General features: G+C 35.6%; 3 protein-coding genes across 3 annotated transcripts; 1 reads left to right on the top strand and 2 right to left on the bottom strand.

The window, feature by feature from the left end:
* Positions 1-564: 564 nt before the first annotated feature.
* LOC110861135 (cyclopropane-fatty-acyl-phospholipid synthase) lies at positions 565-4,855 on the bottom strand. The gene is made up of 3 exons (XM_035844521.1): positions 3,706-4,855; positions 1,506-1,922; positions 565-1,186 (listed from the first exon to the last, which is right to left on the bottom strand). The coding sequence occupies exons 1-3, from the start codon at positions 3,806-3,808 to the stop codon at positions 822-824; spliced, it is 885 nt and encodes a 294-aa protein (XP_035700414.1). The 5' UTR covers positions 3,809-4,855; the 3' UTR covers positions 565-821.
* Positions 4,856-7,768: 2,913 nt separating this feature from the next.
* Positions 7,769-14,705, bottom strand: LOC110861195. Its single transcript, XM_035844522.1, has 6 exons — positions 14,488-14,705; positions 14,309-14,391; positions 13,659-13,912; positions 13,176-13,385; positions 8,132-8,293; positions 7,769-7,948 (listed from the first exon to the last, which is right to left on the bottom strand). The coding sequence occupies exons 1-6, from the start codon at positions 14,565-14,567 to the stop codon at positions 7,913-7,915; spliced, it is 825 nt and encodes a 274-aa protein (XP_035700415.1). The 5' UTR covers positions 14,568-14,705; the 3' UTR covers positions 7,769-7,912.
* Positions 14,706-21,157: 6,452 nt separating this feature from the next.
* LOC110861172 (cyclopropane-fatty-acyl-phospholipid synthase) lies at positions 21,158-23,195 on the top strand. The gene is made up of 2 exons (XM_022110284.2): positions 21,158-21,649; positions 22,302-23,195. The coding sequence occupies exons 1-2, from the start codon at positions 21,214-21,216 to the stop codon at positions 23,069-23,071; spliced, it is 1,206 nt and encodes a 401-aa protein (XP_021965976.1). The 5' UTR covers positions 21,158-21,213; the 3' UTR covers positions 23,072-23,195.
* The last annotated feature ends 4,466 nt before the right edge of the window (positions 23,196-27,661 follow it).

The following is a 27,661-nucleotide window of genomic DNA, read 5'->3' as shown; positions in this document are numbered from 1 at the left end:
ACAAAATCGGTTCCGAAATGTCTGAAATATCACCGACGGTAACTTTTTTGTGGTGGGTCAAATGCATACTTACAATTAGCAATTTTTTCCTTGCTTGGTATTTGAGTATTTGAGAAAAACTTGAAAATTTCGAGGAAGGCTTTCTGGATCGGTTCTAAACATTGGATAGCCAATTTCGATGGAATATCTTTTCCGAATAAATAATATTTATAGTGTCTGAAAAAGTATTGGGCCTGTTCTGTCCGTTAAATATGGGTGATTGTGCCAGACTTTCTGAATAAGCTTATTTGTATCGGCATCTATGTACATATATGTACATATGTAAATTTACCAAATATATATATGCATTTACATATGTGCATACAATAGCGATAGTGTATTAACTAAAAATATTTATGTATGTATTTGCCTAAATATGCAGACCTCTTCATTACATATGCATACATATCATTTTACTGCCATGTTCCAGGGATTCGTGTCGCACGGATGCAAGCTTACCATTACAGTTTAAAAACTAAACTCGCAGAGCAGATCGGAGTACATTCTTACTAAAATATTCAGCAACTCAATCACTTTTAGCCGTTGTGCACAAACATTACATAAATACTTCATACTTTATAAATATGTAGATTCAAGCATAAATAATTTCGCGATGATTTTACAGTCGAGGCCAAGTATCACTATGTAGTCTAAATATATTTACTGCAAAAAAGTAGTATTTTAGCATAGTCTTATGGAATATCTTGGGGTCAGACGAAAAAAATGTTGTGTAATTTCATTTTAATGGGACCCGCATATGAGTATACTCATATGGGATCATTTTAATGGAGCCCTTCCCTTGTCATCCTTGCGAACCAGGACGGTTTGGTAGGCCTTGATCGCTCTGCATTTAAGGCCACCTTGCGCCAAGGCATACGTGATTCGAAGGCCTTCCAGACCTTGGGCCCAGCCAAAGTTGTCATCTTGTCTCGATTAGTTTCCACCATGTCGATAAAGTGTTTGTAAGTTTCTTCCGCATCGCAGGAAATGTCGTGGACGTTGGAAATGTGAAAATAGTTGGAAGCGTGACTGACCACATCGGACAGAGTGGAGAAGTAAATAAGACCATATTGGTATTTGCAGAGAAACTCGGTAAAGTGGAAATGGCCAGGGTCCATGGCGTAATGCTGAAGGAGTACGCGTCCACCTGGAAAATTAATTTTTAGACAAATTAAAAAAATATGTTTAAACTTCAAAGTTTTAGCAAAGGAATGCCATTTAAGGCAGGAGCAGGAAGACAATTAGTGAAATCAGAGCTATAAAATTGTAAAAATCTGTATCATAATTTTACAAAATTTTATAAAATAAAATATTCATTGATCTGAGCAAAGTTATAAAAATGTGTAAGCTAATATTCTTCAGAAGTACATATTTGCAAAAGTTTGCGAATTTAGAGAATTTACGGATGGTATATACAATTTATGTATGTACATATGTATTGTAAAGATTTTGCAATAAAAACTTACCAGGCTTCAAAAGAGATTGGATTTTTCTAAAAAATTCGTCGTAATTCTGCTTTCTCACGTGATCCAGCATCTCTATGACTGTAATTCGATCAAATTTTCCCTCCATTTTTCTCCAATCTTGTTGAAGAATCGTTACTTGGCTCCGACAACAGTGATTCCTCGCAGTTTTTGCCATAGAATCGGAAGGAGTAACTCCTGTAACAGAGACGCCATAATTGTCCGCCATGAATTTTGGAAGACCGCCAAATCCACAGCCGACATCTATCAGCGTCATCCCAGGTCTAAGTTGTAGTTTTGATGCGATAAGCTTCAGCTTTTCGACTTGAGCCTCGGCAAAAGTGGACGCTCCGGTGGCAAAGTAACCGGACGAGTGTTGCATATTTTCCTGGTCGGTGATCAGTTTGAAATATTCGACGGCTAAATGGAGCAAAATGAAATAATAGAGTTTACTACATATGCGAAGGTACAGTGGCATCAAGATAACCTTACCCCGCCGAATCTCAAGGCCATGCGCGCACAACGACAGGCTCGATCCCGCACAACTCACCTAAAAAACAGGGTCTCGTTTTTACTCTAATGACCTTAATATTTGACCTTTTGAGGCCAAACTTGGCACACACATTGCCATTCGTATTCCCCAGGGTGGTTTTCAAGGATTTTGACCTAGGTCACCTACGTGACCTTCCAGAAATTACCAAACTTGTTGCATGATATTTGGTTTTTACACTCTAGTGACCGCAATAGTTGACCTTTTGAGGTCAAACTTGGCACACATATTGCCAAGCACATTCCCCAGGGTGTTTTCAAGGATTTTGAGCTAGGTCACTTCAGGGACCCCACAGAGGTCATTCACGTTTTACGACCTCTGCGGGGTCAATGAAGTGACCTAGGTCAAAGTTCTTGAGAACCACCCTGGGGAATATGATAACTAGTGTGTGTGCCGAGTTTGAGATCAAAAGGTCAGTATTACGGTCACTAGAGTGCAAAAACCAAATATCATGCAACCAGTTTGGTAATTTCTGGAGGGTCACTGAAGTGACCTGGGCCAAAATCCTTGAAAACCACCCTGAGGAATATGATTGGCAATGTGTGTGCCAAGTTTGACCTCAAAAGGTCAACTATTGCGGTCACTACAGTGTAAAAACCAAATATTATGCAAAAAGTTTGGTAATTTCTGGAAGGTCACGTAGGTGACCTAGGTCAAAATCCTTGAAAACCACCCTGGGGAATATGAATGGCAATGTGTGTGCCAAGTTTGGCCTCAAAAGGTCAAATATTAAGGTCACTAGAGTGTAAAAACAAAATATTAAAAACCAGACCCTGTTTTTTAGGTGAGTTGTGCGGGATCGAGCCTGTCGTTGTGCGCGCATGGCCTTGAGATTCGGCGGGAGGTTATCTTGATGCCACTGTATCTAAATCGTAGATACAGTGAGGGTATTCATTACCAGTTCGCATGTTCGCATCGCAACATGAGTTTTTCTAAATTGCGAATTTTGCGAAGCAACGAAGTGAAGACACTTCGCAAATGAAAATTGTGTTCAAATATCTCGCATTTTGAATTGAGAAAAATCCGGAAATTACCATTGTGTATGTAGTTACCGAAGTTTTGCGTTTAAAATTTACCAAATAAGAAATTCATATAATATTTCAAACCCCAAAACTTTGGTAACTGATGGAGATTTGTGGACTTTTCCCATTGCAAAATTTTCCATATTTGTAAAAAATATTTTGCGAACTAAATCTAGCCCTGGAGATGGGCAAGCTCGCAAATCAATTTTCAAGCCAAAAATTTTTGCGAACTTAATTTTTTTGCGAACGTTGCTAAGGATGAAAACATTAGTATATAATGAGTACCCTCATTATACATATACTAATGTAATCGTTTTGTATGCACGTAATTCGCATAATATGCATATATCTTTAGTAAAGTAGGGTAGACTCCATGGAAATTTATTATGACGTTCGTAACTTATCTAAAATCCATCAGATACCTAACACGCGACAGAATTAGTGGCAAATTGAAGTTTATTAAGGTGCGCCTCCTTATTTCTAAAATTATGTTGAAATAAATAGTCAAAAGTTTAAAAGTTGATAAGGTTCTGAGCATTACTTCGGATAAGTAAATTATTTAGTATTAAATTGGTTAGAAAAAGCAATTAATTTTGATCTTGTGCAATTATCCATAAACAATTATACTCACGTAATTCATATTCCAGTGACATTATGTGGTTTGAATCTTGCCGCCCCGTGTTCAGCATGCCCCATCTAAATTTGCCCTCCCAGTATGCAACGTGGACCTTCATAATCCATCTTGTAGGAATGAGAAATAACGGTATAGTGCAAAAATTTGGTGACCCCGGCTTCCATCGAAGGAAAGCATCTCCCGGTGTAGCCCCAGACGTACTCCTTTGTACTACGGGACCACCATATAAATGCACCCGTCAAATCTCATCCATACTTCCCCACAATCTGTACTTGTTGATAAAGATGAACATCTTATCGTACAACTGTCCAAGGTTTTCCGACGTCCACCAACTCTCCGTGTACATTTCTTCAAAACCGAGCTGATGATCGGACCATAATCTCGCGTAGAATCGGGTATCCTTGATGCAAATGTCCGGGTGGGATTTGGCCTCGTAGTTCATAGTGACTCCGATCCGGCTGAATATCCAATCGGTTTCAAAATTGGGGTACACAGGAGGAGAAGAAAGTACCGGATTTTACGAACAATTGGAATTACAATGTCGAAAAGATATACGACGAGGTTTAGAAACCTGAAGGATGAAGAAAGATTATACGAATTTAGACAAATTGTTTAATTGAAGATATGAATTAGATTTTTGATATATATTCTTAACACAAAAACACGTGCAATAAAAATACGGAAACAAATTTAAGTTTCTCCAAATTCTTATTTCCTAAATATATTTACAATCTGTATGAAATTATTTTTTGATAAGTTATAATTTCTCCTTACTTTCCGTACAAAGCGTCCACGATCATGTCGAGTTGATGCGTAAATGTACATATAAATATGGAAGTGGGTACAAATTAAGGAAATTTGGTAGGGAAAAGTAAATACTTAATTTCTAACGCTATTGCGGGTTGGAGCTTGTCGCAAACGCTGTTTTGCATAAGCCAACTGAATGCCACCGCTCCAAATTCACCTCGAGTCGATTCTAAAAGCATACTGGACTCACAGACTGTAAATTTACGCGAAACGTGTTCAGTTGATGTGCTTCTGCACATGATAACTTACGCATCTTAAATCAATAAGGTATAAAGTTGGATACTTATACATAAATAGGTATTTATGTATACATAAATACCAAGTGCATATTTTCACCCTATAGGGTGAAAATATGCACTTAAAAGCTTGCAAAAAATAAGCTATGAATTGGTACCCGACAATAAATGTCCAATGTAGCCTGACGATTATATTTAATCAAATATTTAATGGAGAAAGGTTTAGGATGGAACACTACATATAACCATTAAATGACCAGTTTATTATGTATTTGAAATTGAGATATCGTACATAAATACATATTTACATGCTTCGGCATATGCTTAACTTCACCAAATTCATTTTACCTTACCTCTCACAAGTATTGAATAAATTCAAGTTTTTCAGGTTCCATAACCAATTCACAGTAAAAAAAACATGTTTGCGTGATAAAAAATACATTCAGATCGAAAACCAGTAAGTACTGCGATGTTGTTGATGAATTTTTTGTTTACAAGATATGTAGCGTTGCATACGCCAATCTGTTTAATTCTACAATGTATTCACGTATCGTGTTTTTTTACCTTTTAAGCATTTTGACCATGCACGTATGTCACGGAATGTAAATTTAAATTACGGAAAATTCTGAAAAAATAAGGAATTATAAAATTTATAATTACTTGGTTTCATTATTCTAAGTTTAACCGTATTATTAAAATAATGTTATAATTATAATTATATAATATAAATAATTATATAATTATATAATTATATAATTATATAATAATTATATAATTATATAATAGTTATAATTTCGATTTGTAGCCATGCCATAGCCAAAACTTATGGAATCATCACGTCTGTGTGTAGGTCGGTATGTTCGGAAATCAATTATTATCAATTATTACCCCAATGGGCAGTCCGATATCACAAATTTTTGCTGAATTTTGCCTTCAAGAACTTGAAGAAAAATTGATAATCAATAATAAAGACATTCCATTTTATCAACGTTTTGTGGACGACTCTGGAGCCTGTACAAAAATAGGGACCAAGCAAGACATACTCCAATCCCTTAACAGTTTTCATCCCAGTATCCAATTCACAATCGAATTTGAAGAAAACATGCAAATCCCTTTCTTGGATGTACTTTTATCAAGAGACGAAGATGGCACAATCCATAAAAAAGTTTACAGAAAACAGACACACACAGGAAGATATCTTAACTACCACTCATACCATCACCCATCACAAAAGATAGCCGTAATTGATGCTCTAACTCATCGAGCACTGAAAATTTGTGATGATGAGTTTTTAGAAGAAGAACTACAAACTATAACTGAATCATTAAAACAGAACGGTTATCCAAGAAACCTAATTCAAAAAAGAATCAACAGAATGAAAACCAAATTCCAAAACCAACTCAACACAGACCAAATTCCCGAAGAAAAACCTCCTAAGATCATCCTTCCTTACATGGGACCAATCACACATCGACTAACATCCTATCTACGCAAAAAACTGAATTGTGATTTTGGGTATTTAACGGGAAAGAAAATAAAACAGATCATTTGCTCACACAAGGAAAATCCATCACCTGATAAGGTAGGAATTTACAAAATAAGATGTTCATGTCCTGCTATATACATAGGTGAGACCAGTCGCCCCCTACAGCAAAGAATTAAAGAACACATGAATGACATCAGGAAGAAAAACGTAAAATCTGCCGTAGCACTCCACATCCTTGAAAATCCAAACCACATCATGACCCAAGACTCAGCAAGTCTAATCACTCCAGAGAGAAGAAATTTTCATAGAAAATTTCTTGAAAGTTTATATATCAGAAAATGTCCCAACGCCATAAATCAGGACAACGGAAAACAACTGAATCCAATTTGGTCATCTTTAATGCTGCCACTCATCAAACACCCGTGACAACAATTATAAACAACAAATTAATGTAACTCTCATGTATGTGACATATCGTGTTTTAATTTCCAAATATTTTATCCCTGATGATGACACGAGTTCCGTGCCGAAAGCTTGGGAAATAAATTCAATTTCTTCCTTCAACCATGTCATCCGAGAATTCTTCTTTAAATCAATTATTATGTTATATTTATTTACAATTCAATTACTTGAATTAAACTTAGGTAATTTATTGAGAATGAAATAGTTGAAAGTTGTGTAGGTTGAAAACATCGAACTTGGTTAAGGTTTTTTTCAGATATTAGTCCTCACCCAAAAAAAATTGTTGCATAGGTTATGATTTTACGGAAGCGTCGCCTATTTACTTATCCTTAGTTTGAAATCTTTTATTTGTTGCAAACTCGTAGTTTGTGGTCTTTAAAGATTATAATTGTTCGATATTCCCAAGTAAATAAGTATGTCATGGTGAAAGTCCTTCTTTGCAAAAATAATTGCCACAACATTCATGGTTTTTGTGCTGGAGAGCAAACTCTTATAACCATGATATACAGATGTTTCAAAAGGATGTGACAGTTGTCGAACTGATTGATGTCTTGGATGAAATTCGAAAACGTTGAAGGTCGATTGAAGATTAAGGACAAAAATATCAGACTTCGAAAGATATGCATATTAACGTAGGTAATCATGGATTGACTGCAATACTGTACAGGCTTCAGCATTATTAGCTTGCAGGACCGAGCTAAAATTGATGTAGTTCAAATAACTTATGTACATTGATTTCCGGAAATATTAGACTTAGAAGGAATAACGGAATTTTATAAAAGATATATTTAGTTTTTGAAAAAACTAAATTCGCGGAGCAGATCGGAGTACATAATTAAATATTAAACAAATCAATCACTTTTAACGTTAACCTTCGTGTATGTATGTACAAACATATCTACATACATGTTTTATAAACGTTAAACATAAATATTTTGAGTCCAGCAGTCGAGGACAGTTTAATTGCGGTCGTTACTGCGAAAGAAGGAACATTGTTGTAACATACATACGTATGACTTATGGAATCATGTTCGGGTTGGACCCCAAGAAATGTTGTGTTCAAGAATTATAAATTTTAAGTTTAAAATCCCGAGTTGAATCCAAAAATTTACTTTACAAAAAATCATCCCTTACCATATTTACATACATATTTATATAAATGTTTATGAAAAGTACTGTTTGCTTATTCCAGTTGCGATTTCTTCTGATATTTCTATGCCATAAGTTTAACCATGTATTGTTTGTCAAGCTGTAAGTTAAAAAAATATTAGACACAAATATTTTGTAAGGATTTCAAATAAAAGATCTTAATTACAAAAACTGTTATCGAATTTGTCTACACTGCCTCATTTTCGGGGTGGAGTGGTGTGAAAATAGATGTTCATGCAAATTCAGATAATACTTTTTGCAACAAAATATATATCATTCTCACCAATCCGACCGCAACACCGATTATGAGAAGTCTCTCGTTCATTGAGTCAGCCCCATCGTCAAATGTTATCGTGAGTTTTTGGTTTTTCCTAAATTCTGACGTGTGTATGTGACCCACCTTCGTCTTTGGACTGGTCTTGCTGGCAGGTCGAAAAATGTTTATCTGGAGAGAAAGGCTTAATTAAAGTAGAACAATCTGTGGTAAAATAACAAATATTGGTAATAAAAAGACGAAATAGTCCTTGTTAATTCCTTAATTGAATTTACGCAAGTAAACATGTATCTGTAAGGAGAAAATTTTCTCACTTTTCCCAAACACAGATGTTAGTACCCAATAAGAATTTGTTTGTGACATTCACGTGATCCGCACAATGTGAGATAACAGTGAATTTGGCCACTTTTTAACGTGATGGCAACGTGATTGAGTAAAAAAAGCGAACGTTGTGTCGACGTCTTGCAATGTGAAAACAACAAGCTTTGAATGTGTATTTAACGTTACAATGAAGTGATTTTTGTGCGTAAATTCACTTTTTTCGCGCATGCATTTCACACTCGCTTGATGTTCATTTGGTGTCGTAATGACGTTATAATTCACAGTAAAACCACACAGATTTAACATTTCATACACATTCATTTATTTGCATTATTTATATTCATTTCATTTTACAAATTGAATTATGTTTTACTAAATTTAACAAGTTTAACATACTTAAACTATTATTGTATATTTATCAATAATCTTAATTCTAATTATTGGAAAGATCGTGACCACAAAGAGGCATACATACAAATAGGCCACTGGTCAAAGGTAATAACATCAATTTCAGTTTAAGTGATGACCGTGGGAAAGTATGCATAGTTTTACTAAGCTGACAAACTACGTATATGCTAAGTAAGCTACTTTTGCAAGGATACTCAAAAAACTCTTTTCTGTTCTTGAAAATCTTTACTCCTACTTGATCAAGGCTAATTTCAACTACACGAACTATGTCACCATTGCTAGTTAGAAAAGTTGAGTTAGAACAGTCAGTTTTCAATTCAATTTTTTTGGACACTGGGGAATTTACAAATGACGAGTTTTCATACTCATAAACTCTGCGCACAACTTGAGAAAGTTCATGTTTCTTTGATCTAATCATTTTTTTAAGAGTCTGCATATAATTTTCAAACTTAAAAGCACTGATAGAATCTAGCGAGCCATAGATATCAGCATCATCAGCAACATTAATCAGGGAGTGTACGTTGTATACTAAACACTCGGGTGAATATAATGAATTAATATTTTTAACAAACTCTTTCAGCATGTTTCTAGCATTATTATACCAATTTCGATTATCAGACAACAGAATCCTTGTAGCTACGCTAAGAAGTAAAAAATGATTATATTTTGAAGGAGATAAAATGTTTTTCAAAACAACTGGGCCATAGTATAACAGAAACGATCGAAACTCGGTGGCCTTCCAAAAATCTAATTCTATCAAAGTGCTAGGTTTTCTATTGAATTCTTTTGGAACATACTTCCTTAGCCCAACTAATATTTCAGATATGCTTTCAACCTCTTTTCGGCCTAATCTAAACCGTAAGGGTCCCTTTCTCCAATATTTTAGCAATTTTTTAACTACACCTAAGCATATCAAGTGCATGTAATCAAGGACAACCATTGTTACTAATCCAACATTTAATTGAATTAATGGGGACACCCCAGTATGGTGAAGATGGTCTGATTGTAAAATAAATTGTTCATCCGATCGGAGTGGTGAATTAAGTGACGGGAAAATAACTCGCCCCAACCAGTTTCCTTTTCCTACACAACGCTCACAACCATGATACGCATTAAAAGGCACCGTAAACTTTAAAGAATTACGAGCAGGGGCGTCTGCAATAATACTGTGAATTTCAATTTTATAAAATCTACCGTTAATAAACACTCCGTGAGCCAATAGTTCTTTCAATTCTAACACGAGCGGATTTAAAAATTTAATAAAGCATGTTGGTTTAGAAACCTCGCTGAAATATAATCCAATCATAAAAGGCTTATTTGAATTAACCTCTTTGCTGCTACCCAAAATTGGCCAAAACTGTTTTTTACTGCTTTTGCTAATGGGTAAACCATCCACGCCTATGATAAGTTTAATCGTATCGGTACTGCATATTAAGTCCTTGGATTGAAAAAAATCTAACTTTTTGACAAGGCCAAAATGATAATAAATCCCACCAGGAATATTCTGAAACTCGTAAGATTTAGTACAGGGGGTTTTCAAGAGGGTTTTGGAGCATTTGGGTAAATCCAAATTTTCGTTTTTTAAAATTAGCAATAGATCGTCAACAGCTCGGGCTGTTACATTGTGCTTAACCGCCCACTCACTTAAACTATTTTGTAACGTTGGCTTATCATTCGAAGTAATCAAAATTGACTCGTCATTTAACTGTACATCATCAGCTATGGATGCAGAAATTGATGGAGGACTATAACTATTTTCTAAAATTGGCACCTGAATCGAACCTAAATTAGTTTCTAAATTAGTGTTTAAATTATGTATCTCATCTACCATACTCTGATAATCTTGCTGCACTTTTCTACGTTTTGTTCTAGAAGATGACATTTTTACAATTAATAATACTACTTACTACCTTACTACTTTTTACTAACAAACTATTGTTGCAAAATCTGTATTATTTTAATGTCGCTGGGAATCTTTAGCTGGTCGAGCGTATCGAAAAAAGTCCATGATGACTTCTCTAATTTCTTTCTCTGTCGCAGTTTTACAAGATCCATTTTTGTTGCGGCGGACGGCAGCTAGAAAAATTATTTATTAAATCATCACAGTAAGATTTTCTCATTTTATAGTTGCAAATAAAGTTATCAAACTCACCTTGGATACACTAATTCAATTTTGAATGAATATTGAATGCTCTTTTGTCCACTTTCCCAGTAAATGTAATTTTCAAAGCAAGATTGTGATGAACGATCCTTTTCATAATATCCTTAGCAGTATCTTTCACATCATCTCCCCCAATTAAAGATAGATAAGAGACCTGAGAAAACAAGTTCAATCATCTATATTTATTTAAATATAATTAATTAATCCATTAAGTACGAGTTAATTAAAGCAAACTAACCAAGTTATTTCGTTCCTCCTCTATTTCCAATTGGTTTTCTAACTGTGACAATTGTTGCTCATTTTCGAGGGGGAAAATTGGAAGAGTGTCGGAATTCACCTCATTTGGTCGGCCAGAGGTTAATCCTGATGAATTAGGAATATATTCCACTAGATTTTCCAAATTAGCAACCCGCTTAATCAGCTCCTTCCGAGTGCTTCTGATTTCAGCTAAATATCTGAGCACTACTTTTTGAAACGAATCTAACAAAACAATAAAATGAAATTTAAAATGAAATTGACAAAAATCTCACCAGGAAACTATGTTTGATCTGAAATAAACATTTACCTGAATTAGATTTGTTTTTTTGTGCTCGGTGTAGCGCACAATGTTGCTTCTAGAGATGTAGCGAAACTTGAAAGATTATCTTCGATAACAATAGGTTCAGACGTTCCAATATAATTTTCGCCTTGGCTGGCATCCAACTCATAAAGTCCAGTTGAATTGTTCAAAGTCAGAAATATTGGGCCTTGATGTGTCTCGGTGGTAGCCACTACTTCATTTTCCAGACCTGTGAAAGCAAAGTCATTCTAATTGAATTATTAACAATTAAATAGAAACAGTGGAATGGAAATTAATCTAAATTTCTACACAGTACTTGATTGTTCTGTATTGTTTACAAAGGCCGATGGGATATTTTCCTGGTTTGATTCGCCAAATTTTCTCCCGCAATCATTGTCAGAATCTTCACCGTTACCGTCAGAACTGCTGTAGTGCACTGGTTTTCGTGATGAGCGCTTAACTTCTGTCCCACTGTTTTCTACATCGGAGCGATCTTCTGCAATTTTTGCGGCCTTTTGCGCTTCATGGTAATCATCTGTGAAAATGGGAAAATCGAACTTTAACTAATACAATTTACTTAATAACAACTGTACATTGTATAAATACGAAAATGAACGAAAACTCACCTTTTTCTCCTAAAATTCTGCATTGACACTTTTTCCACTCCGGTTCAGGTTTCGAAAACTTATTACCAATTTTCTTTTTCAACTGATTGATCTTTAATGTTTGCGGCCACCAGCACTCTGTCTCACTAATTAACCAGGTGCGTGGAATAGCTTCTACAGAGACAGGCTTATCGTTCGGAAACTCCACAACTACAAAGTAAGATGGACGAATTTCTGGTAATTTCTTGGGAGACATTGCTTACTATACTGCACAGTCTGTTGTCACTTTAATACTAAAATGGAAATGGCTGGCTGGAAAGAGCATGAGACAACGTGGTAGTGGTGGCGCCCTTTCACATCAGATTCACACTAAAATCACGTTTATTCCACGCTGCAAAACACGAAATTCCATGTGAGATTTTAAATGTGATTCTCACATACAATTCACGTCCACTTTGCCACGAATCTTTACGATACTGACGCAGCATTACTAACACGTTGATTCAACAGTTCTTTTCCTTAATATTTCACAATCACAAATCTCATGTGAATTCAACGTAACTGAAATCGATAATTGCGACAAAATATCACTATCACACAAATCCCACAATTGCATCATTAATATCATGTGAATCAAACATTCATTTCTTATTGGGTATGCAGTTGACTTTTGCGACACCCACTTACATACCTACATAAATATGTAAATGGATGCCTAACGCTAAGCTGGTTGCTATTAGAAATTTAATTTTGCTAAGAATTGTGTGGTGTTTACCGAAGTCTCAATTTTACAACAATTTACAAATTTAAGCAATCAAATTGTAAAAATTTAATTGTTTTTGTGCGGACTGTACCAAAACTAACATTTTTCGAAAATATTCCCAATACATTATGTACGTATGTATGTAAATGATAGTGCATATGTACATATGTAAATATGCATATATGTACATAAATATGCATATGCAGATTTTTACAAATATTTCTGCGTATATGTACCTTTCTGGCAACGACTATCCATTCCTCCCCAAGGAGAAGTTTTTCTTGTCCTTTTTTATTCTGCAGGACCGTGGTCGCTGTGGGAAAGCAGAGGCAGAAACAAGGGCAGAGAAAGGAACAAACAAATCCCAACATTCCTGGGGCAAGGGGGGCTTCACTGGTCCAATTAACAGGTGAGATACTGCTGCTTGGTGAGGAAAAGCGGAACTCCTGTGAAAGAAGAGCAGTTATCACGAGTTTTTAATTTTGTAAACTTACACATTTTTACGAAATTTTACAAATGTTTCTGAAGAAAATTAGATCATATTCATATTTATGTAAACTTGCTCAAATGAGAGGCATTTCTTTATTTTGTAAAAGTTTGCAAAATTATTTTACGAAATTTTATCGGATTATAAAAATTATGGATTTTACAAGTGACAGATGAAGTGATGACTTGCCACCATATTTAACCTTATCCGAATTGTGTATGCATGTACTCACTGGAAACCCGTATCTTAAACTGCACCGATATTCGCACTTGAGGACTTGCACGCCATCCCGGGTAAAAACAATTTTGCGTAAAATCGGTTCAGATTTGTTAGCCTCGTTCGCCGTTGTGGCAACGGCGTTTAATACCCGAGGCCCATTCAGGACACGGTCACCGTCCGTTTGAAATATGTCGAAGGAGACGGAATTCACCCAGCTTTGATCAGTAATTGAGCCAGGTTGAGATGCGGAAATTGGGGGAGTGGTTACTAACGATAAATTTTAAGAATTTATTACTCAAGTCAGAGTAAATTTAAGTAATTTACAATGGAGTTCTCCCAGCGTATGCTCTCCGATTTTGAGCAAATGTGTCACTTGCCTTGATCCCAAATTTAATTAATATCACATTCGCAAAAGCCAATGCTAAAGTTTGGGAGAGGTACTTGCATCCGAAGAGGAGAAAACGCACAGGAAATTTGGAAAGTGCAAAATTGCACAGCTTTCTCATCCACATTTGTCTGCTGAACGTGAGCTTTTGGAAATATTCTCGTTGAAAATTGCATATTAATCATGCACGTTTGTAGTCGATTGACACTGGTTAAAATCCGAGAGCATATGCTGGGAGACTTCCATTGTCAGAGTAGCCAAAAATTGCCAGAAAATACCTGGTGCAATAGAAACAGTTATGTTTGGGACAGAGCTTAGCGCTTCGGTTAGTAAATGGTCGTAGTAAATGCTGTTTCGGTTTCTGAGTAATCCGAGTAAATAAAGTTTATATTTATGTAGTTATCAGTGTATTAATTATTCAATTATTGGTAATTAAAAGATTCTGAAGATATTTTACCTAGTATCATCTTCCGTCTCGGGTGAGTTGACGGGACGAAAGGTTTTGTAAACTACGGCTTGATCAGATTTTCGATCCATCGGAATTATTTAGTTTTTGAACTTTTGAACTTTATACATTTTTAGGAAACTTATGAATACTTTGGTTATTGACACTAAATAATTCAATTCCTCAATGAGAGGACAATTATATTAAAAGAATGAAAGTGAAGCCTATCTACTCACACAACACGACTTATTGACTGGGTTCGCAGATGTCACCCATTGTGTATAACACCTTATCGCAACATAAATATTTATGTAATGAAGTGCAGATAAGCGTCTCGATTAACCTTTGTGGTTATTAAGTAATATATTCCTTGGACCATGAATGCATGATGACATAGCATTATTATGTCCAAAATTGGATTGTGATAAGCAGTTTGTTTGATAAGTTTGTATGCAAATACTTGTTATGCTTAATGATTTAACTTTATGGATTTATTTATTCATTGACAAGTTTAAATTCGGAGTACAAAGTTCTTGAAATTTATGTACATTTTATGCCAAAACACATTTTTATTATTATTTTTCAGTATAATTTTGTTACATATTCGTTTCAAGTTGGCAACATTATTCGACTTACATATTTACATGCATAAGTACTTACAAGGCATAAGAAAAATGCCATAATTTTCAGGTTTCTCGAAGTAAAGTAACATTTAATGGGAATTTGAAGTGGGAATTTCTGAGGCAGTCTTGAAAATTTCTGCACCCAGACGTCATCTCCAACTTGAATAGATTGTCGATGTACGCCAACCTATCTGATACATATGTGGTTGAGTTGGAGACTCCACCTCATTCCCGGCATTGACTAATTAATTAATTATCATAAAACCAACATGCCATCGTTAATGTGCATCCTGTATTTTTATGTACCATTCTTCCTCCTGGATACTGAATAGATTTACGTTTAATAGATGTGTACCTTAAAGAACGGTAATGATACACATAATTGACTAAATCTTATCCCTGTCTGTGTGAACGGACTTGTGGACAGAACCAAATGCATTAAAACTATTTTTCATATAATACATATTTATTTACATATGTACAAAAATTAATGGAAAATCAATCAGTACCATAACAATATTGTAGCTAATTTAGTTGGGACTGATCGGACTGATTTTCAGAGTATGCTGACCAATTTTTCCTTTTGTTCCTATAACATAAATTATTTTCCTTCTTCCGTTTAAACGAGGTTCAGATCCAGATATTCATATATCATAGGGAACGTCCATATGCTACGTTATACAAAATGTGGGTGGGAGGTTTTGGGTGTTATGTATGTACATGTATATTTCTAATGGCTGGCATAACATGAGTAGGATGGGGAGGTGGTACATTGATGGGCAGTTTAAAAATCGATGTTAAATATTTTGATAACGTACATAATATATGGACGTTCCCTTACTACCTTACGAGGCAACAATGACGTCAAGATTTTCACTTACATACCTGTATCAATCACATACATACATATATGTCAATATGCAGGCCATTTTCATTTTACCAGAGGAAAACACCTCTCATTGGGATTTAACCAACGAGAATCAAAAAGCAAATAATTTCAAAAATTACCTGGGTACATATATGTTTCAAGTTATAAGGTACACAAACCACATGCAGCTTATCCTCAAATTCCGTTCCCCGTCTGTCTGACGTCTTAAAGCCTGGCAATCTTATAAGTCTTATAAGTGCATTCATGGGTGGATGTACCTGCATACGAAATGATAAGCATAATGACATGTTTTAATTATCTAAGATATCAATGACGTGTTTTCAAAAATAAAATTATTTGTATAAAAATGTCTTGACTTAAGGTTCGGATGAGTTTAATCGTACCGGACAACTTGTACTGAATACATCGAATTTAAAATTTTGTAAACTATTGTGGTCATTAAGCCATGGATTTTTTAATAACCGTATTTCTCCACTTGATCGATATTCTCATTAATATTTGCGAATTCGGTTTATACCTGGTTTTCATCCCTTTTACTCCGATTATTCGATCTATTGCGAAAAAGATCCTGGCGAAATTTAACATACGAATTAATGGAGATGAAAAATGTGATATTACGATAATTAATTGGCGGGCGTATGCATACATCGCGTCGCACGGATTTGTCGGGGCGACCGACACCTGGATAAAATTTGGGTGGTGGAGGCCGAATAATTTTGACAATTTGACTCACCAATTGTACAAAAATGCTGGACTCCTGAGAAAATTTAGATTTTTAGAGCCCGGTCCGTGTGCCCTGTTGTATCACCTGAGATGGAATGTGTTCAATATTCAGAGTAAAAAGAGGTCCAAGACGTTTTGTAATTCGGCGTATAATTTGGGTACGTATAAAACTTGTACAATTTATTAACATGGTGCACTGCACATGCAAAGCAATTTGAGGCGTTGATAAAATTCTAGTTTTCTCACATATTTATGTTGTATGTAATATATTGGCAAAATTTCAAAAAAATAAATATGCCTCGATAATTTAATTCTTTACTTCTAGAATTTCGGAATTTACAAAAATTCTTACTGTAGCAATTGTGTCTCCATTGTTTATTTAAATCAACTAAAGATACTGGAATTTCTGAGAAGCGAAATACATTCAAAATTCATGCATTTCATAAACTTGAAAACTTAACTCAGAAATAATATGTTTTTTTTCTGAAGGCAAGGATTTTTTCGCAATCTTCCTCGACTCATCTTTCCTCTACTCGGTGCCGTATTACGCCCGCGGTGCTAAAACGCTAGAAGAAGCCCAAATCCACAAAATCGAACTTACCGCCGAAAAACTTCAGCTTACCCCCGGCATGCGGGTACTCGATTTGGGTTGCGGATTCGGCGGGATGAGTCGCTTCCTCGCAGAAAAATATGACGTGAACGTTGTCGGGATAACAAATTCGTCCGAAATGGCGGCACACGCCAAAGAAATGTGCGGGCAGCTCAAATCCGTCGAAATTCAAGAGGTTGACTGGCGCGATTTAAACGAACCCGGGAAATTTGATAGAATCATCGGAATTGAGATAATGTTTCACATCGGAAGACACAATTTGGACGAATTTTTTAGAAAATTACACAACTGCCTAAAACCCGGTGGAATTTGTGTGCTGCAAGATTTTTCTGTGAGACCGGGACAACCGAGGTCGATGCGGTTCCTGCAGAATTTTTTCCCCGGGCATTGTGTTCTTCGGCTGGACGACATTTTCTCTGTTTCAGAAAAATATTTCAGCCTGGAAGGATATTTAGACCTGACGGACGACATGGAAAAATACGTGCCGGATATGTTGCAGGGATTGAGGAAAAATTGGTCCACGGTAAAATATGACGACACGATTTTTAAAATGCACGAAATATTTTATGGAATGACGGGATGTTTGGGAGCTACCAGAATATTTTCGGCGCAACAAATGGTGTTCAAAAAATTAAAGGATCCATTTTAATACTGGAGGATTTATTTGTATGTATTTATGCATAAATATCGTTTAAGTAGCTAGGCATATTTACTCTTTATGTAGGTGCGTAGAGAGTTTAACTATCCCAAAATTTAGTATGCGATGCTCAATATGTATATTGCTTTTAAGCAATGTGCAAAATTCTACGTGTTAAAATCACTTTTAGCAAACCTATGTATGTAGATTTGTGGAACACATGTCTGCAAATTTTCTCATGGCTATGCCTATCTATGAAAAGTTTTTGTTTTATCCTCCCTCTCCAAATCTGGCCGAGATTATTGAATGAATTTGTATTCTCAATGAATTATTTTTCGAAAAATAAAAATTATGAAACTTCTTAAATTTATAATATGCATGTACAGATGTATACTTGATAAGATTTATTAGATGGGCTGCAATATAAACAACCCAATTCAACAATTAACTTTTAAGTTAAGGTTTAAAATCGTGTCATGCACGAATAAAAATCACATTACAGGTTATTGCGAGGTTTTTGTTCGCAAATATTTTAAATCCAAAGTTATTTTTTGGCAGCCATGAATTTTATCAATGTTATCATAAATAGATATACATCTTGATACCGACTTTGGAAAATTCCACTATGTAAAAAATAACGATATGCGCTATGTTTATTTATTTATTAATCAAGCATGTGTGACTAAAAAGCAAAAATGGCTAACTAAAAAACCACTATCATAAAATCATGCTCTGTTAAGGTTTAAATTTGTAAAACTAATACTATGTAACGCTAACTATGTACATCTGGACTGGACTGACAAATGATACCTGAAAAATTCCATCATTTTCAGGTAATGCGAAGTTAGCTCACATATGTAGCGGAGAATGAACTGTACCCTTCTTCTTTGTGAATTATTTAAGATTAAGGTGAGGCAGTAGCATGTCTTAAAAATTACTGGATTCAGACGGGGTCATCAAGGTGTCTGGATTGCCAAGACCAAAGGCCAGCATGTCTCATTACAGTCGAGTTGGAATAAGCACTAACTTATGCCCTACTTTGACTAATTAATTATATAAAATAAAGTTTCCATCGTTACATGTGCATCCTGTCCATTCGTGTCATAAGCGTTACATACTTACATAGGTATAAATACTCTTCTTGGATGGATACTAGCGTCACCAGGTCGTGATAAAAAAGTTTACATGATTAAATGTATGTACATATTACATAAATGTTGTAGGTTTCTATTACATAAGTTCGGTAAACTGTTTCATTGCTAATTACGCCTACCTGACTTTGCGAGTCTCTGACGTAATGATGCATTTTAAAATGTATGTCTTATCATCCAGACAGGTTCGATTTCAGGGAACCCGTTCCTGTTAAAATTAAAATCCAGATCATATCTTTCAGCGTCCTGTCTATTCCCCATTATTCTCCTGTCTACCAAGTAGATTTATACCTTGAGGAAGGCTTATGAACATACATAATTGATTAAATCTTATCCCTGTCTGTGTGACCGTAGTTGTGGACAGAAGCAAATGCAAGACAAGTCTCTCCTCTATTTCTCAGAATACATATTTACTTATTTGTAATCCGTACTCTAGGCAACAATATTATGACTAATTTATTAGCTACCATTTTAAAAAAAGGTTAGACTGCTTTTTAGAGAATTTCATCCTTTGAGGAATATGTTTAAGACGACAACGTCTTATTCTAGCTAGCGTCGCAGATCAGTTAGCCAATTTGCGAAAGCGCAAAAAATTTGTGTCAATGGAGGATTTTAATAATATGATATTGCGAAAATTTGGCAGAGCCACTTGCACGACAGATTTGTCATCTTATTTATTTAATTTTCATGGACTTCTATAAATATATACTTTACATGACTTCTGATGAGTTTGCAGAGCTACATATTTTATGAAATAAAAAATGGTCTCTAGTTTAGGGTAGTAAATTTTTGCAAAGTAATCCCACCCCTGTCAAGCAAAAGTTTTGCGTAATCAGAACATCAAGCGTCTAAAACTTGACAATCTACTTATATTATTTTGTTCAATTTACGAAGTATGAATCTGTACATAAATGTGCTGACGACTGGTTATGTATGAATGTACATATGTACACAGTTCCGTAAACCATACACGTTACATACATATTTACATATGCATGCATGCGGTTTATCCTTAGATATGCAATTCACAAACCCTGGAATAAAATATCCACGAATTTATCATAGAGTTAGTAAATATAATCCGAAGCACCAGTTTAAGCTGCAAAATGTCGCATAAAACTATTAACCAGAAGCAGCACAATTTAATGAGTAAATATATGCTATTATCCTTTCTTATCCGTGATTACGTAATGCATTAATTAATTACTGAACCCGACATATTATTGAACCACTGAATCCCAAGACCATAATCAGGTCTCACATAAACTAACTTAATTAAATATATTTTCCTTCTTCCCTTTAAACTAGGCTAACAATAAGATACATAAATACATACATATGTACATATTTAAATATGTACGGTTTACAAAATACATTACCAGGTAAAAAAAAATGTAAGGTAAAGATTTTCACTTAAATATTTCAATCATATGTGTATGAATACACTCTAAAAAATCCAGTATTAAAATAATATCATGCTGTATTAATATATTTACCAAAATGGTATTAACAAGTAATAAGGTGTAGTAATAGGTCGTGTTAAAGTTTCACCGTGTATGTACATATTTATCAAATTTTTTTTACACACGGGTGCAATTTTAATATCATACGGTAGCAAATTTAACACCGAGAAATCAATACCTACCTGAATGAATAACAGTGTATTTATCCAGGTGGATTTAATTTAACTAGAGGAAACTATACCACCCATTGTGATTTAACTAACGAGAATAATTGTCTCAAAAAAGTAAATAATTACTACATATGTACATATGTATCAGGTTAAAGGCAAAGTAAACCAGTTCTCCGCAAAAAAGTTGATAGCTTCTTTATCCTCAAGTTTCATTCCCCTGCCCCGTCTGACGTCGTAAATCTTGGAAATCTATGAATGTGTATTTTCTCATTCACTTTCATACATGCATAAAACTTGCTGTGCAAGTTTTGCACAATGGTATCATGTAAATAATTGCATGCGTCAAGTAGTAGCGTGTCTGTAAAAATTAAGTTTTTGCAGAAAAATGTATCTCTCTTCCTCCCGTCTGGATCGGTTTAATTTCAATCGCACCGGAGAACTTGCCCTGAAAGGTTGCAAAAATTTTGCAAACATGGATTTTTTAATTACAGGATTCCTCCACTTGTTAGATTTTCTTATCGTTTTTTGCGAATTTAGTTTATACATCGTTTTCATCCCTTTTACCCCGATTATCCGATTTATTGCGAAAAAAATCCTGGCGAAATTTAACATACGAATTAACGGGGATAAAAAATGTGATATTGTAATAACTGACTGGCGGGCGTATGCATACATCGCGTCGCACGGGATGGTGGGGGCGACGGACGCGTGGGGAAAATTTGGGTGGTGGAGGCCGAATAATTTAGACAATTTGACCCATCAATTATTCCTGAATGTGGGGCTGCTCAAGAAATTTAGATTTTTGGAGCCAGGCCCCTTCTTCCCGTTGTACCACTTGAGATGGGATGTGTTCAATATTCAGAGTAAAGAGAGGGCCAGTACGTTTTGCAATTATGCGTATAACTTGGGTAAGTGCAAAACTTGGACAAGTTTTATAATTCGGGTATTTAACTATTAGAAAAAAAATTCATTCAAGAATGATTTTTTTGGTAAGATTACAAAACATTAATTATTAATTTTTTTACACATTTTATCTCAACTTCGTCTTCTTAGATCAATTTCTCAAGTCATCCCGTGTAGTAAGAATAGCGTAAAAAATAGAAAATGAATAAAGTTGTTCACTTAAATAAATATTCTTCATGAATAAATATGAAACGAAGAAATATTTATTTAATATTCATTCCTTTAAAATTAAAAAAATCAACTATGGTATGCACTTATGAATTTATGAATAATGAATGAATAATATGTCCATTATATGCTGAATAAATGAATTCGAAAAGATAAGCTTCTGTTAGTCTGCGTTCCGGTTTTCTCAAACGAAGAATTTAACAAAAAATAATATATGAATTTCGAAAATTAAATTTCGAGTTTTTGAATTTACAAAAATGCTATAAGATTTGCCCCCACGCAATACATGAGTTCTTAATTTTATAGGACTTTTATCTCGCTTGTTAATACAAAATAACATACATACATAATTATTCTGAATAATCAGAAACAAAAATTTCAAAAAAAGCCTAGAATGTAAAACTTAATCCTAACAATTTTTTTATGCAGGCAAAGATTTTTTCTCCACCTTCCTGGATCCTAATCTTCTCTACTCGATCCCGTACTACGCCCGCGGTGCGAAAAATTTTGACGAAGCGCAAATCCACAAAATGGAATTTCACGCCGAAAAACTTCAACTTTCCCCCGGCATGCGGGTACTCGATTTAGGCTGCGGATTCGGCGGGATGAGTCGCTTCCTCGCAGAAAAACATGACGTTAATGTCGTCGGGATAACAAATTCGTCCGAAATGGCGGCTCACGCCAAGGAAATGTGCGGGCATCTCAAATCCGTCGAAATTCAAGAGGTTGACTGGCGGGATTTAAAGGAACCCGGGAAATTTGATAGGATCATCGGAATTGAGATAATGTTCCACGTCGGGAGACACAATTTGAACGAATTTTTCAGAAAATTACACACCTGGCTGAAACCCGGCGGGATTTGTGTGCTGCAAGATTTCTCGGTGAGACCGGGACAACCCAAGTCGATGCGATTCATGCAGAAAATTTTCCCTGGGCACTGCATTCTCGGGCTGAATGAAATTTTCTCCATTTCCGAGAAATATTTCAGTCTGGAGAGTTACACCGATATGACGGAGGACATGGCAAAATGCGGGCCGGAAATGGCGCAGCGGTTGAGGAAGAATTGGGGCAATGTGAAGTATGACAATGCGGTTTTTATAGAGCATGAAATATTTTTTGGAACAGCGGGATATTTGGGAGGTACCGGAGTATTTACGGTGCAACAAATGGTGTTTAAAAAATTGAAGATTCCATTTTGATATTGTTGTATTTATGTAAATCAATATATTTTCGATGAGATTAGAATAGCCGAAAATTTGATGAAATTATAAAAAATTGAGGAACAATAAATTGTCGTATGTTGATGCTTTCCAGTGCTAAAAATGTACATAATATTATTAACAACATAATGCTAAAAACACGGGATATGAAATTTTTCATTGAGGGTATTCATCATTTCCTCGAATCCTTAGTATCTTAAAATAAGTTACGACGGTAACGAGATTTTGTTACCGTTGTAGACTTGTATCATAAAAATTCTCTCTTTCTGCACTCTTTTTTCTTCCTAAATTATTTTTGATACTATGTATGTGTATATGTAAGGGTACAAAAACAATTGCGAATACGCCCATTGTTTATAATTTTGAAGGAATTTAATAACTATATATATAGAACAGTGGAATTATTTGTGCATGTTACTTCATTCGCATAAATCTCACTATGCCGATTTTCAGCGATATGGGCTTTCCATGTTGAATAAACTTTGTCTCTCGCGAATGTGTCAAAATATGCAAATATGTAAGGTGGCACGCACAAATAATTCCACTTTATGTACTTATGTACCAATGTACGGATAGGCACGTGCATAAATAGTACGTACACATATAACATTCTAATATTTTAAGGCACTCATGAACCATTCCCAATTAAATGTCAAGGGTGGTGGAGATCAAAATAAACAAACTTTCATATAATTTAAATATACCCAAACAGTTCCAGGTGAGCACTTTGTTAAATTAAATGCTTACTCAATCGTGGCCAGTCAATTGTTCTCAATGTCTCTATTCCAAACTGTGTTTTTTTTAGTTGGATAACTAAGAATTTATTTATTTGTTATCATTGCTTCGTTTTTTGTATACATAAATTGACAATGTCGTCAAATCTATTTTGCACGCAGGAAATCTGCACTTTTTATCTCCTCCTCGCCACCGATTCACAATTTGAATCTTTTTCCTTTGAAGATCATTTCCCCCACTTTGCACTGCATTCTACCATCATCGTTCCACTCATTTTAGACGTTTTGGTCATTGCTGGGGGTACAGTCGTGAATGAAACGAGTTTAATATTTCATACTAATTTAGGGCTAAAATCATCCCATAATTTAATTATTTTTCCATCAATTAAGTCTCCCAAAAAGTTTTGGAATGAATACCTTCATAAAGTAATTGTTTGGGGGATATTGCGGCATACAAATTCAGCTTATATATTCGCAAAGATTGAGGATTATCCCCTAATCTTGAAGTACTATAAAGAGAACACAGACTCGATGGCACGTTCGATATTGGTATTTTTCGAAGAGACTAATTCTACGCAATTTGTGTACCACATTCCCTGTATAGTGTGCAACGAAACGGAGGAATCGTTGGTAGGACAGGTAAATTTTTCATCCCTGAAAGACATTTGGGTCGCATGGTACAAAAAGAATTCAAACATGCAAGGAAAAAACTTGATATTTTGGACACCTGCGGAACGCGGAGAGACATGGTAAGATTATCAGTAATTTATTTAAAAGTCTATGATAATACGTCTCGTACAGAGGAAGTGAGTTTCATAAAGTAAAAAAGATCAGAAGATGTTAATAAAATGTCTTGAAGATATTTTTGAAAATTGCGAATTTTAAAGAATTTTGTGTTCTTAAGCAGAAGGAATTTGTACTCAATTTTGTTCTCTCTAGAAGTCTTATGTTGCTCCTTCCAAAGCTAATTTTAAAACTATTCCATAATTCTATTATAGTCCCTCAAAACTCCAGTGTGGCCCGGACCTCTTCACCTTTGACGAATCCTTTCATCCCAGCGTGTGTAAAGTGATCGCGTTAAGCCAGAAATTTAATTTCACCACAGTAATAGCCAGAGTGGCGAATGGAGAAGACTATTCTCAAAATTCGGTGGGATTCGCAAGTTTCAACGCTATTTTAGTCAAGGATACTTTATCCGACGAGTCCAGTATACGCTCCATACATTCCGTCGCCTTTGCAAATTTTAGATTCGCCGTAGTTACCAATTTGCCAAATGTGATGGACAGTTTCGCCGTGTTTCTACTTCCTTTCGATTTCCCCACTTGGTTAGCTATCGGCATATGTGCGGTAGCAGTTACTGTTGTGATGACAATTTCAAATCGAAATGGCGCCATTCTAGCAATATCTCATTTTATCCGGGTAATCTCCCTGCTTCTCGGGCAATCTGGGGGTAATCTGCTACACCTTTTCAAATCCAGACTGGTTGCCGCATTTTTGTTGACCGGATGGTTCTGGAGTTGCTACATTCTCATGTTCAACTTGTACCAGGGCTCGATTCTGTCCCATTTGGCGGTGCCTATGCCACCCAGGGTACCCCAAAGTATGGACGAATTACTAATATCAAATCTCCCCGTGCTGACAAGATCAACCCTATTTTCTCGAAGCACCACGACATCGTCAAGTTGGATCGTGGAATCACACTTAATCCGGGAAGTTACCGCTTCGTTTTCGGCAAAATTCGGGGCACTCTTAGACAGAGTATTGTTTATAGATAGGGACGACATAACAACCTTAAACATTTCCCGGGTAATCTCAAACTCGGAGGATATCCGGACTAGACACTCTAATAACTCCGTCCTTCGTACAGCTCATCGATTTGCGGTGATGGACACGAAAGAAGTGATTTCCGTCTTGGGGGAACTTATTGGAATTTTTGGACAGAAATTTATCACCGTAGGGCGGGAAGAAACGCCATTTCGAACGATTATTGTAGATCATTTGTCACCAAACTTTGTCTCAGAATTCATGTCGATTTCGTTCAATAGCTTGATTGAGGCTGGGATTAGTGCGAGGTGGGAGTCCTTATCTGAACTGAGGCATGTTGCAAGCTTCATGTGGGAACATGGAGGCGAGACAAGTGCCAAATTTGTACGGAACAAAATGGCAAATGCGAAAACTTCAGTGGTATTTTATGAAGCGGTGCCAGTATCGATGAAAGTGGTAAAGTTCGTTTTCTACTTGTGTGCCGGGATTATGGGGGTTAGTGGGATTGTGTTTTTGTGGGAGGGGAGGAATATGTACGGGAATTATTTGATTGATCGTTTCATTAAAAAATTTCAGAAAAATATAATTGCAAGACATATATTAAATATATATTATTTTGAAATGAATCAAATGAATGAATATTTACTAAATACATATTATTCCTATTTATTAGGGTGGAATGTGCGTTAAAGAGGTATAATCTTTATTTAGCTAAATGATACAGAATTAAACAGATAAATTCTTAAAAGTACAATAAAAATTTTAATGTTAGGAAAAACTAATTAGCCACATAAATATCCATAAATATCGGTAAATGTTTAAACATATCGCGTAACTAGAGATCTCTAATTTTTGCTTGTAATTTAAGTATGTAGATAAATACTAATTAAATAAAAATAATGAACCTGAATCCAATAAATATTTCATTTATATTTGAACTTTAATTATTAAATATCTATTAACAGTCAAAACTATAAAATTGGGGAAACTCTAGACTTATTTAACCTAACCCTTACAACGCAAATTTCCCCACAAAACAAACCCAAGCAAACAAACTCCATCATAAAACAGAGCGCAAGCATAGTCTCGACATGCCCCATGTTTAACTTCACCGGCCCATCCTCAGCGAACTCTTCATCTCCACGGCCTAAATAAACACCCGCGTTTTTTAAATCGTCCACCAACCCGCCCTCCCCTCGTTTACGCCATGATCCCCAAAACTTCATAAATCCTAGACACTCCTCTACCCGGCGGGAATACTCAAACATTCCCGCATCTCTGAAAATATTTAGGATATTAAGAACTTCCGGTTGTAGAAGGTCGTTAGATACTCCGGTGTATATCGGATGCATCAGAGTCTCTTCAGATATTCTGAAGTCCTTCTGCCTGTCTAAAAACGTCCCAGCAAATGTCGCCATAATCTCAATTTTCTCAAGTTCTGCGGTGTGATGAATGAGAACATGCTCAGTTTCGAGAAGTCGTCTCACTTGGGCAGATTGTTTGGCGACGAATCCTTTCCCGTCGCAATGCCTGAGGGATGACATGATTTTGGTGTAAACTTTGTTTCCAGTGTGTAACGCCTCTACATTTAGATCTCTGTATACTTCAAAGTTTCCGAGAAAGAAGGAACAGTTCATCCTTGTGTTACTAATTTGTATTCCCATTGAACCGTTGGGCGGGGAGATGAATCCTGGCGCGAATATGGGACGATTAGAAATCACGAGGTCTCTAAAAGTAGAAAATCAAATTTACCCGGTAGGACATTTTATGCCCAACAATTGGCACCCAATAATTCACGTGTTTTTGTCCCCCTTTAGTGGTGTGATATGGAAAATAGATAATGCCGAGTAGTCAGAGCTTCGACGGGGGCATTTTTTATGACTGGAGTATTTCGATACGGAGTACGAATTAGTATGTAAGTATGTGCGAGTTGGCAGAGTGCAAATTGTCGGGTGCGAATTGGTACAGAGTGTGAATTGTTGACTACGAATTGTTGGGTATACGTAAATTGACACCGAGTCCGAAATTTTCATATACGCGTTTCTCTCTTACTTGAACGTTTCTGGCGCTT

Source organism: Folsomia candida, unplaced genomic scaffold (assembly GCF_002217175.1).
Source record: "Folsomia candida strain VU population unplaced genomic scaffold, ASM221717v1 Fcan01_Sc038, whole genome shotgun sequence".
NCBI classification, from domain to species: domain Eukaryota; kingdom Metazoa; phylum Arthropoda; class Collembola; order Entomobryomorpha; family Isotomidae; genus Folsomia; species Folsomia candida.
Note: the sequence above shows the minus strand (reverse complement) of the source record. Positions and strands in the feature narration are given on the sequence as shown.

Coding starts and splice junctions, on each gene's coding strand:
- LOC110861135 (XM_035844521.1), bottom strand. CDS start 3,808: ATGAAGGTCCACGTTGCATACTGGGAGGGCAAATTTAGATGGGGCATG. Junction 1,923..3,705: donor GTCACTGGAATATGAATTAC/GTGAGTATAATT, acceptor TGCTCCATTTAG/CCGTCGAATATTTCAAACTG. Junction 1,187..1,505: donor CCAATCTCTTTTGAAGCCTG/GTAAGTTTTTAT, acceptor TTAATTTTCCAG/GTGGACGCGTACTCCTTCAG.
- LOC110861172 (XM_022110284.2), top strand. CDS start 21,214: ATGGATTTTTTAATTACAGGATTCCTCCACTTGTTAGATTTTCTTATC. Junction 21,650..22,301: donor CAATTATGCGTATAACTTGG/GTAAGTGCAAAA, acceptor TTTTTTATGCAG/GCAAAGATTTTTTCTCCACC.
- LOC110861195 (XM_035844522.1), bottom strand. CDS start 14,567: ATGGATCGAAAATCTGATCAAGCCGTAGTTTACAAAACCTTTCGTCCC. Junction 14,392..14,487: donor GAGACGGAAGATGATACTAG/GTAAAATATCTT, acceptor CGGATTACTCAG/AAACCGAAACAGCATTTACT. Junction 13,386..13,658: donor GTTTAAGATACGGGTTTCCA/GTGAGTACATGC, acceptor CTTCTTTCACAG/GAGTTCCGCTTTTCCTCACC.